This window comes from Octopus bimaculoides, chromosome 4 (assembly GCF_046866305.1).
Source record: "Octopus bimaculoides isolate indiv1 chromosome 4, ASM4686630v1, whole genome shotgun sequence".
Taxonomy (NCBI): Eukaryota; Metazoa; Mollusca; class Cephalopoda; order Octopoda; family Octopodidae; genus Octopus; species Octopus bimaculoides.
Genome location: NC_142931.1, coordinates 90,793,499 through 90,804,673, shown reverse-complemented (window position 1 = coordinate 90,804,673; position 11,175 = coordinate 90,793,499). Strand labels below are relative to the sequence as shown.

Here is an 11,175-nt window from a genome sequence, read left to right as displayed (position 1 = left end):
TGAGCCTGGCTAGGCTTTTAAAGGGCGCATATATATATATATATATATATATATATATATATATATATATATATATATTATACTATTTCTTTATCGACATTTCTCTTTCATTGTATGGCACTATTTAAGTATTGAACGTTAAATCTACTTACTTCTTTCGTCTCGTACCATTGGCTCCGTTGCCGTGGAAACTGAAAGAAAATCAAACAAAATATTACGTTTACTTCAAGAATATTTAAAACGGCTATTTTATATTGTTTTTCTTCTTTTCTCATTTGCTCGTTTTTAATCATAAATGTATATGTTTTTGATATTGATCAGGTTTGCAGTCATGGAAACCATTTGGTATTCAAATTCATTTGGGATCACATTGTATTGACTGCTAGAACAACTATTTCTCAGCCTCCTGTTTTAATCTTCATTAGTTGTATTCCTTTAAAATGAAATGCAATAGCATTGCAGTGTATAGATTTTCAGACGCTTGTAATACATTTTCTTTTAACTATGTATATTTTCAATTATACTGTAAACTCCAGTTTCCATATAATGTCTTCAAAACGTCTAAAGAGCCTACCAGTGTCAGGGAATAACTATAATTTCCTGTAGGAAAAGTGAAATAAACCATACTGAATTTGATTAAACTTCCATCTTGTAGACAATCTAATTTTCTTCTTCAAATCCTAATTAACATAAGTAGAGGCAACTCTTTCTAAACTTTTTAAAATCATTCTCGTATAATCATGCTGTAAAATCCAAACTGCATAAATTCGTTAGAAAATTACTATTTTAAAATCTCACAACATGAAATATTCAGCAACAGTACTTTGTAGTAAAGATTGTTTGCCAGCATAATATGGCAGTCCTGGTTTAGGACCAATGTTGCTGTAATTTAGCCCCAGCAGACATCGTCTCCAACTGGCTGTACGACACGTTCTGTGTCCTTATATTTTCGAACAAGAGAATCTAGCACCCCTACTCAGCTCCAAACAATATTTGTGTATCGCGATTTCTGGGTTATTTCTTTTCATCAGCACAGAACAATTATTCTGCCGAACAATTATTCTGTGCTGATAAAGAGAAATAACCCAGAAATCGCGATACACAAATATTGTTTTGAGCTGCGTGGGGTGCTAGATTCCCTTGTTCAAAAATATAAAGACACAGATCGTGTCGTATAGCCAGCTGGAGACGATGCCTCCTGGGGCTAAATTACAGCAACATTGGTCCTTAACCAGGACTTCCATGTTATGTTTACTGCATAAATTCCTGCCAAAGAAAATACCTTTATATCAGAAATTGAAGTGAGCATCACTCAGCAAGAGTTAAGCTGTTGAAAATCCTCGACTGTTGAAAACCCTCGACTGTTGAAAACCCTCGACATTCTTACAAATCACAGCTGAAACCATTTCATTTCGACTATGCTAATAGCTCTTGACATATATCACACTCCTCACTCCTTTCTCCTATACATATAAATGATTAAAATCGTTGATGAGCGTACCTGTGGACATACTGGCTGTTGGTAATATCGGTATATCTGTCAAGAAGGAATATCAAAATCATTATGAAAGGGACATTAAAAGACAATAATGCATGCTAGAGTCTTACAATACATTCTAAGTATAGTTTTTCTCTTTTTCTTGGAAATTCTGTCATTAACAATAATTGAGTAATACTTAATTATAACCGATAAACATGACACAGTCAATTACATAAAATAGTCATTGTATATATGTAACGCAGGAGCTGCGTTTTGGGCGATACTATATATTAAATGTTTAATTGTGAAATTAAGTTATATAATGGTCATTTGGAAAAGAAAAAGGATGAAATAGATAACTGTTAAAGAGTCAGACATTAAAAGAAATACCTACACTATTATTGTTCATTCAGTTATCTTTTTTTTTTTAACTCGAGTACTAGTATGAGTAAAAATTACAATTGACCGAAAAGAAAGAGAACTGAATGAATGTTCGATGATTCGTATCCTGTTACCAGTACTAGTGAAGTTTATTCTTAACAAGCCAGAGAACATAAGAAATACTGCTCTTTCATGAAAAACGGAAACGCTAATTTTAACGAACGTTTACTCCGTCTTATAAATACAACCTGCGATGGGATAGGTTCTTCTAGGTTAAGTTAAAACAAACCTCTATGTAGTTGCCCCAACTGCAAGTAATAACAGCCAAATAACGCCCCATTTGTTTTCAAAATGGAAGGACATGTTGGGTGATTTATAAGAATGGATGGCCATGGCCAGAATACCTTTTACAAAGGACTGACTCCGGTCAAAACACGTATAGATATAGTACTAGAAGACCAACTCACTCTTACATGATCCTTTTAGAATCTACTAGACGATGACACACGTCATTAATATCAATTTCTGTATATATATATATATATATATAGCGAACTTCATAAAAACGTAGATTCTACCGCTGTTAATGCTAGAGTTCAAATTTTGACAAAGCAATCACCTCCATTTCCCTCTCGTTGTAGGTTGTATTGGCAAAACATTTATAATATTGGCTAATCGACTGGTTTGAAGTATTGAGTAATGATTAGAAATCTACGGCAAATGGGATTGCAAGCATCGTGGAAACATTTTATGAAATAAATGTAATACAGTAATATCATTAACTTTACCGTTGCACGTCTTTATATCAAGTCTCTGGGAAAGCTTTTCCAGCGCGTAATAGTCAGTAACTTGGTAGACATTTTCGTCAGGATCACTGGCAAGAGCTTTTAGTTCTTCAACACTGTACTCTTTGCCAACACCTATTGCATAAACATTGATCCCAAGTTCATGAAGAGTTTTGGCTTCCTTTGCAGTTTTATTGGGTTGTCGTGAATGACCATCTGTTACAATTATTGCAATAAAAGGACCAGAACGTCTTTCGAGGACACTTTGCATTTCCTTTCTCAATAAAATAAGCGCTTTTGCAGTGTTAGTAATTCCGCCTCGATAAGGAATGGCCAAAATAGCAGTTTTGAGATACTCTTTTGTAGTGAATTTGTTTAAGGAAATATCTAAATTCGCTCTGCTGCTGAAAGTTATCACGCCAACTTGAACACTGTCTCCATCTGGTTTAATATCAAAGCTGTCTACTAGTTTGGTGACAAACTTTAATTGTCTCCGATAGTCTTCGACCCAAACACTACTTGAAGAGTCCAAGACAAATATGATACTAGCGGATTTTCCTGAACATCCTAGAATATATAATGATATTAATATGAATATATGCACATAGTAACGTAGAAAATATGTATATATAAATAGACGCATACACATACAATCACACACACCCATACATATTTGTATGTTTACGTGCAAAAGACTTTATCTTCTTATTGTGTGCAGATATATACAATATAATTCTTTTACAATACATTAGTCTCATTATATAATGCCTCATATATTTGAATTTAAACAACAATTTTCTAAGAGTAATTATATTTTACTTGTTTCATTCATTGGTATGTATGTATGTATGTATGTATGTATGTATGTATGTATGTATGTATGTATGTATGTATGTATGTAAGTACATCTATACAATGGGCTTCTTTCAGTTTTTGTCTACCAAATCCACTCACAAGTCTTTGCCTAAAGTGTGGCGCAATGGCATTGATTCCAAGGCCCCATGTTTAGGAAATAAGCTTCTTAATTACAGAACCACGCTTCATCCCATGTCTATGTACATTTGTACATATGGGCAATAGCTTTTCTTTTAAACAATACATATTAAAAAGACGTTGCAAATATAGTTTAATTTTACTTATCATTAGAGATTTTTGTGTCTACATTACGAGACCCTTATATATCGTTTGGAACAATAATGTTCCAAAATTGCTATTTATCCAAGTTTCCATGCTGTCATAGTCTCATCTTCAGGGTGAAAAGTGATGTTGTCTTCTCTTCAGCCCCTTTTATAGTGAGTGGTCGTAAACTTTACAACCAGAATATGACCGTTGAAGCCTTAAAGTTTTGGCTGTTAGAGTTGCACGCAACTGGATAGTGAAGTTTGCAACTTTCACTTTCAGTCATATTCATAAGTTACGTTGTTCATTTTGGGTGTGTTCTCCGGTTTAAATGCTTGTAGTGTGTTGTTAATAAGGAGGTTTGCGATCTTATTGTTTTTGTAATATTTCATTCATGTTAGTTTATGGTTTGCTGTCACACTTTTTGCTTTTCGTTTTATAAGACTTTTGTTTTTTATGGGTTCGCTTTTTGTATACTTGGCATGCGTTTGTTTCATATGGTTTACTTTCCGTGTAATATGCATAATTTTGGGCAAGTTACTGTCTAATGGATTTGTTGCATTGTTTTTCTGTTTATGTTCATTAGCAGATTGGTCTTTTAGCTACATATATAATATAAAATATAATTACCTTTAACTGTCTGGCTCGTGTCAACCTGGCAAAGAGATGAAAAATAAAATTAAAATAATAGTATATGAGTTATGTTATTCTATTTATAGCAATATTAACTAATCATATACTCATAAACTTTCGCTTTTTTATTATTTCCACTTGATATTGAACGAATGTCTAAATGAAAGTATTCTGTTTAGTATTAAAGTGGTGTTAAGGTACTGAGGTGCTGAGATGCAAAGATTTTGCATAACTGTTGTTATAAGTAGAAAACAGTTTCTCTCTAACCATACCTTACCCTCTTAAGCTAAATATGAAAATCCTGGAAAATATCTTCACCCAAATTCAAAAAACCGGATACTCATATTTGGTATGTGTTTGATAATAGTTAGCCAGAGGCTAAATAACAACAACCATTTTTAAGATACGCAACAAACTAAATGGGGACAATTTAAAATGCATTCAATTAGTTTCGACCACAGAATGTTCGAGTAAGAGAAAAATACGGAAGCTATCAAATAAAAATGTCACACACGCGCGCGTACACACACACGCACACACACACACACATTGGTTAATGCCAAGTAATAAGCTGTGATGGAAATTATCTGTAGCGCGGAGTGATTTTCAGAGTTTCAAATCATTTTATAATTAATTCTCGTTTTCATTAGATATTTGCTTTCATATTAATAATTCCACACAATAATTATCCATATCCACTTAATAACGCATCTACACTTTTAGCTGACGCTTGAAGAAATAATGTTACGACAGAAATACTAAATACTAGAGAAATATATAATCATGCCAACATCTACATAAAACACATATGTACACACACACACACACACACACACACACACACACACACACACACACACACACACACACACACTCACACAAAGTCAGTGACGAAGAAGAATATAAAATAATGAGCGATTATATTAAAGACTTTTCTTTAATGTATCGTTTGATTTATTACAATGAAGAAATTCAATTATGGTTTGAAATATAAAACCTTTCATTTACGCGGCAACCAAATCTCAGCTCTCGAATTTAGTAGGGCTGCAGGTCTTCGATCTAATAAAAATGAGAGTTTTTTTAATAGTCGCGTAGATCTTCTACAATGGTCCACTCAATAATATCTGCTATACTGCTGTCCTAGATATGGCTTGTAAGGTTTTGTTTTTTTCTTCTTTTATCTACATGTTTGAAATAACATCGGTGCTTGGCAAATGTCTTCTAAACCTCTTTCACATAGCCCAACATATGTTTTTTTCTTTCTTTCAGTTCTTTCATTTGATGGAACGTGGAGGTAGTTTGGCTTCCTAGAAGGCTGAGCAAACCATGCATGTCTAGCAGGTATGTATGTGAGTTCCTGAAGCTGCAGTTTGGAGTGGACGTTCTTGCTGGGTTATGTGAAAAGATGTTTTTCATATCAAAACCGCAGCTGTAGGAACCTTTCACGGAGCTTCTATAGAAGATTTTCTTGGCTTTCATCTATGGCTATCGCGGAAATGTTTATCTATTGGGGTTAAGAATCTTTACCTACATTATTTCTTACATTGAAAGAGAAAGGGAGTGACCTATATAACTTTCCTACTTCTCTTTTTTACCTAGTCCATGTTTGTGTCAGAGTTTATGTTATCTTCTCTTTAAAGCCACTGTAGGGCTGCTTTATCAAAAATGTATTTAGAGGAGAAGTTAGAGATCCTATTACTAATGTTAGTAATGTGGTTTTTAAAGACGATAGTGGGGTGATAAATTTGTTTCTGTATATACCTACGTCTTTCGCTCGGTTTATGATAGGGTTTCTAGGTGCTTAAAACTAGGTCCGTAGAAGCAGCTAAGGAAACAGCTTTAGTAAGTTTGTTACTGATATGTTTTAAAACCTATAGTACTAAAGACGGATATGATATGAGATTTTCCTAAAAGCCATAAGATATGCCTAATCCATCATTTCAAAACAAATCAATATCATGGTAGGAAAACAGGATTTTAGGATAGTTTCGGTTTCTTGACCTAAGTCGAACCCTTACTAAAGATGAGGGTTTTACATGCATGAATGACTAACTCAGTTTCTGTTTGGTCGATAGTGACGTATTTACTGGCGAACTCAATTACTTTATTTACAGAGAAGAACAAGTCCACGGTACCAAACTGTGTAAACTTAACTAGATATATCCTTTAGGTGGTAAAACCAGCCTATGACAGTGCGCATCATTAATGACAATATATCTATCTCTGCTAACTGTCTTATATTTACTAGAAGTACTATCATGCAACAACTTGTGTTTATCATTGCTAATTTCATTAAAGTTATTAAACTTAGAAAAAAATATAAAGAACTTATATTTTAGGGTTTTAAAGTTCCGAATATCAGTTATAAAAAGTTTAGCATGGAAAATATTAGAGTATTTACAGACTTCAATGTTGGTTGCTGTATTGAGTAGATCGGCTTTAAATGAAATTAAACTTTTTACCCTATTGCGATCTTTTCGTATGTTTAAGTCATAGAATTTCGTGGTGTCGAGTGTCAGCTCAACATCAAAATATAGAGCCTTCCATCACATCTATTTCACCGAGTCTTTCACTTTCGCTAGGAGCATCTTAATATATAGGTTAACAGGGTAAGTATATTCCTGATAGAGCAAGCCAAGTGGTAAAAATTCATCTTTGTACTGTGCTGGTTGAATCCTAAGAAGCCTCATTTTAATTTGCGACTATCTTGGTTGACATATGTATTGTAAATTCGTATGAATTTCCATTGCAAATACACGTGTTAAAGGGTATATAGAGTACTGTGCGCTTGTTGACTAACTAAGCGCCCCCACACAAAAAAAAGCATTCAATTCAGCGAGTGATAAATTTCATTTCATGAAATACAGAACTCATTTGTGAACTACTCTAAGTTTCGTACCATCAGTATTAATAGTATTCTTCAATGTGCGAGTTAAAGGGACATAACCTTGTTTATATAATGGGATTATCTCCATTCCCTTAGAACATATCTTGACGCTTTTTCTTGAATTTTTTTTCACTTGTATATCCCCACGAATATTTATTTTATTTTAGCCTGAAAGATTGTCGATTCGTGCACGGTACGCTATACAAGCCTGTCTGATTTCTGCATTATCTGAGCATAAAATTTAAGGTAGCTCACATATAGGTCTTGTGTACACTAAATGATAATATAAGTCTGCGTGTGTACGGGGGTGGGGTACCCAAAAGAAACCGGAAATTTGCAGTATTATTTTATTCACTTTGTTTTACATGTTTACACTTTTATCGCTTTCAAAGTATTCTGCATTTGAAGCAACGCATCGGTTCAGACACGTTTTCCATTATTCGAAGCAGTGCTGGAACTTTTGCGAAGTGATGCCATTTAATGTCTCCGTCATTTTTTCCTTCATCTCTTCCGCATCTGCTTTTGTCACCAGTGGTGACCTTGTAAAAAAGATTCAGATCAACTTCCAACTGTCATTTCAGTTCACAACACGTATTCGGTCAACACGCATTCAAGCGAGGCACACATTTTGCTGCAACTCTTTTCAGTTGCAATTCCTCGCGCAAAATTTGTTGGCAGGAGTTCCAGGACACACCAATTATATCAACAAGTTCATCAATTGTTCGGCGACGGTTCTCCATGACCACTTCATGAATTTTCATGATGTTTTCATTCGTTCGGGAGGTCGACGGGCGTCCTGAACAAGGTTGGTCTTCAAGCGACAAGTGACCATTTCTAAAGCGTGGAAACCACTCGTAAACTTATGTTTTGCTCATGGCAGCGTCCTTGTAAGCTGTTTGAAACATGACAACTGTTTCAGCCACCGTTTTTCCCCATCAAAAAACAGAATTTTACGGAAGAACGCTGTTCCTTTGTTTCAGCCATCACAAAAGCCAATGAACAGGGGGAGAAGCACAGCAAAACAAAGATGCACTACGTGGCTCTATGATCTTACGCGACGACGCCGGTCGACAGACAGATGTCTGAGGATTGTATCAAGTGGCTTCTAGCGATGGAAGCCTGAACTACAACAGGCTTGTCTCACAGAGAACGTTTCCGGTTACTTTTGGGCACCCCCTCGAATGTCTGTACATCATACTGTAGTTTATGCATATAAATGTGTATGTACCTTAAAACGTAAACAAATTTCAGTTATATTAGATCTCATTTTAGAGTTAAGCGCGTTAAAGTTCTAAAAGCATGTGTAAAGTACATATCCATTTACAATGTAACATATGCCATGAAATACGATTACGCCATAAAATTCGAACATGCTCAAAATTTTTGCGAGAATAGGGTTAAGCAACTACTCATAGAAAAGAGAAGTATATCCGAATGGTAGAGAGAGAGGTATTGTATTATGTTTAGTTTGTTGAGAATGCTGATCAAAATAGGATGAACAGTGTTAAAATGCATCATTATATTTATAAGTCTAAGCGTCTTTGTGTGTGGCTAGGTGAAGGAAGGATTGTTCTGGATTTTGGGAGTCGATGATCAAAAGATAGAGGCATAATAAGAAGAGACGATTTTCACAAAAAGAAATGCTTTATATAGCAGGATATTAGCTTACATTATATTTTGTGATGTTGCTTTTTGAACCTAAAACATTTAAGGCGAGAAAAGATGAAAAAAGAAAATATGATAAAGAGAAATAAAAAGAAGGAAAGTTTTCGTATATCTAACTCTGGAAGTTGAAGTCAAAGAGTTTGGAATTTATATGAAATATATATGGAATTGAGTCTGTTTCTCGAAGGAAGAGTATTTAAAAAAAATTTGTAATAAAAGGATATGACTGGAGAAGGGTAGTAAGTTTCCTGTAATGATAAGAAATTGGTAGTAAATTAATAACGGAGATGGGTGTGTCAATTTTAATTATCAGTATTTCGTTAGATTAGGATGATGCATGTGGCTCTACATTAACTCATTATCTCCCGTAATTCTATTAACTGGAATTTTTTTATGAAACTTTGATTTCTAGCATAAAACAGCCTTAGAAACACGCTGGAATGATCAAAATAACATTTCAAAATGCATTTTAAATAGAAATAAGCGGGTGAAAAATGAGCAAACCTCATTTGAATATCAGAGAAATATACCTAGTAGATATAGCAAAAAGGTTAGATATGTGTAAATATTGACAGATAATTACGAAATTTGTAATTTTTAAGTGATCTCATATGAGATCACTGGTAGGTAATGGGTTAAAACGCCCAGGTTACTGTTTCTAACGAATCAAAATGGGTTAATAAATGTGCTCTTTATCAGTGATCGTTGGATAATTAAAGTGATCTTTAGATCATTATCAGTGATCTTTAGATGATTAAAGAATAGCGTTGTAAAGGAGGAAGTGGAGACAAAGTGGAAGAAATAGTGTGGTGTAAGAGTGCATTATTGATTTCCCAATTCTGCTTGTCCTTTAGTGTTTGTAAATGTTTTATAAATTGTATATGCGTGACTGTAGGTTTAAAAGATTTCACATTTCTCTGGGAAATAAGTGAGATCTATGCTGTTTCAAAAGCAATTTCCGGTTCAAATGTCTCTACAGGAGGTAAAGAATAGATATGCATTATATAGTATGATGTTTCTTATTATGGCTCGTATTTAGTGTAAAGGGAAGTGAAATAGTTTACGAACGTAATTAGTCATCTAGTTAACATGTGTACAAGATTGGAATAAATGAAAATTTAGAACTGATTATTAATAAAGTAACCTTTAAAGGTATGGTCACTGCTAAGGGTTAGTGGGAAAGGAAGTAAGAAAAAAGTTTATGAATTTTAGATGTCGATTCTACTATGACAGGGATTGTAAACTTAATGGTAAAACGATGTTGTAGAATAGACAATTACCCTTAGGGTCTTTAATTAGGCCAAGGTCAGAGTTTCACTGTGCTACATTCAAGTACTAAATTAACTCGGGAGAGGAAACTGACCCGGGTATACAGCGAAACTCATACGTAACTATCAAAATTTATTCAGATTTATGAAAAAGATTTTATATTTCGTATTGGGTATTATTTCAAATAATGTTTTAACATACATCCATATATGTTACACATTAAACAACTATGCATTATTCTGAGTGTTTGTGTGTGTGCGTGTATGTGTGTGTGTGTGCGTGTGTATATGTGTGTGTGCGCGTGCGTGTGTTACGTTGAAGACACGACTATGTTCTCGCAATAGTATTTTCTTTATAACACGTTTGAAAGGAAAAAATGCTCTCAGTATAAAAATACATAAAATTATATATTCTGCATTTTGGGGAATTGAAGCAATGTTGAAATGAAATTTATCCACTTACCACAAGAAGCAGGAACGAGAGAAACACGAAGATTGCAAGAGACATTTTAAGAAATGGTTCGTACTGCAAACGTATACTACATGATTAGGGAAGTTACGCCAGTTTATATAGAGAAAAGTACCGAATGGTCAGTGACCACTGAGTGTAATGGGTGTAGCGTTTTGTAGTGCACCTTATGAAGGAATGTCAGAAACAGAGAATTGTCTGAGAAACCATGTGAAATATTGTCTTACTATACATACATACATACGCACGCACACACACATACATACGCACGCACACACACACACATACGCACGCACACACACACATACAAACACACATATATAACTATACACAGATACACATCGATATATATATGTATATGCAAACAGACATACACAGACATGTAGCAACAACAACAACAACAGGAAGCAACAACAACAACAACAACAGGAAGGAGAAAAAGACGCAAGCAATGATAAAAAAAAGAACAGTGGCAGCTGTAAGAAATG

General features: G+C 34.3%; 1 protein-coding gene across 1 annotated transcript in view; it reads right to left on the bottom strand.

Moving 5' to 3' along the window:
- LOC106878533 (collagen alpha-1(XXI) chain-like) overlaps positions 1–10,858 on the bottom strand; it is a 19,719-nt gene extending 8,861 nt beyond the window's left edge. Inside the window, exons 1-5 of the mRNA XM_014927770.3 lie at positions 10,682–10,858; positions 4,396–4,420; positions 2,650–3,213; positions 1,502–1,537; positions 153–191 (exon numbers count right to left, since the gene is read on the bottom strand). Of these exons, the coding sequence (XP_014783256.2) occupies positions 153–191; positions 1,502–1,537; positions 2,650–3,213; positions 4,396–4,420; positions 10,682–10,726 (709 nt within the window). The 5' untranslated portion in view covers positions 10,727–10,858. The remainder of the gene's footprint in view (positions 1–152; positions 192–1,501; positions 1,538–2,649; positions 3,214–4,395; positions 4,421–10,681) is intronic.
- Positions 10,859–11,175: the final 317 nt, after the last annotated feature.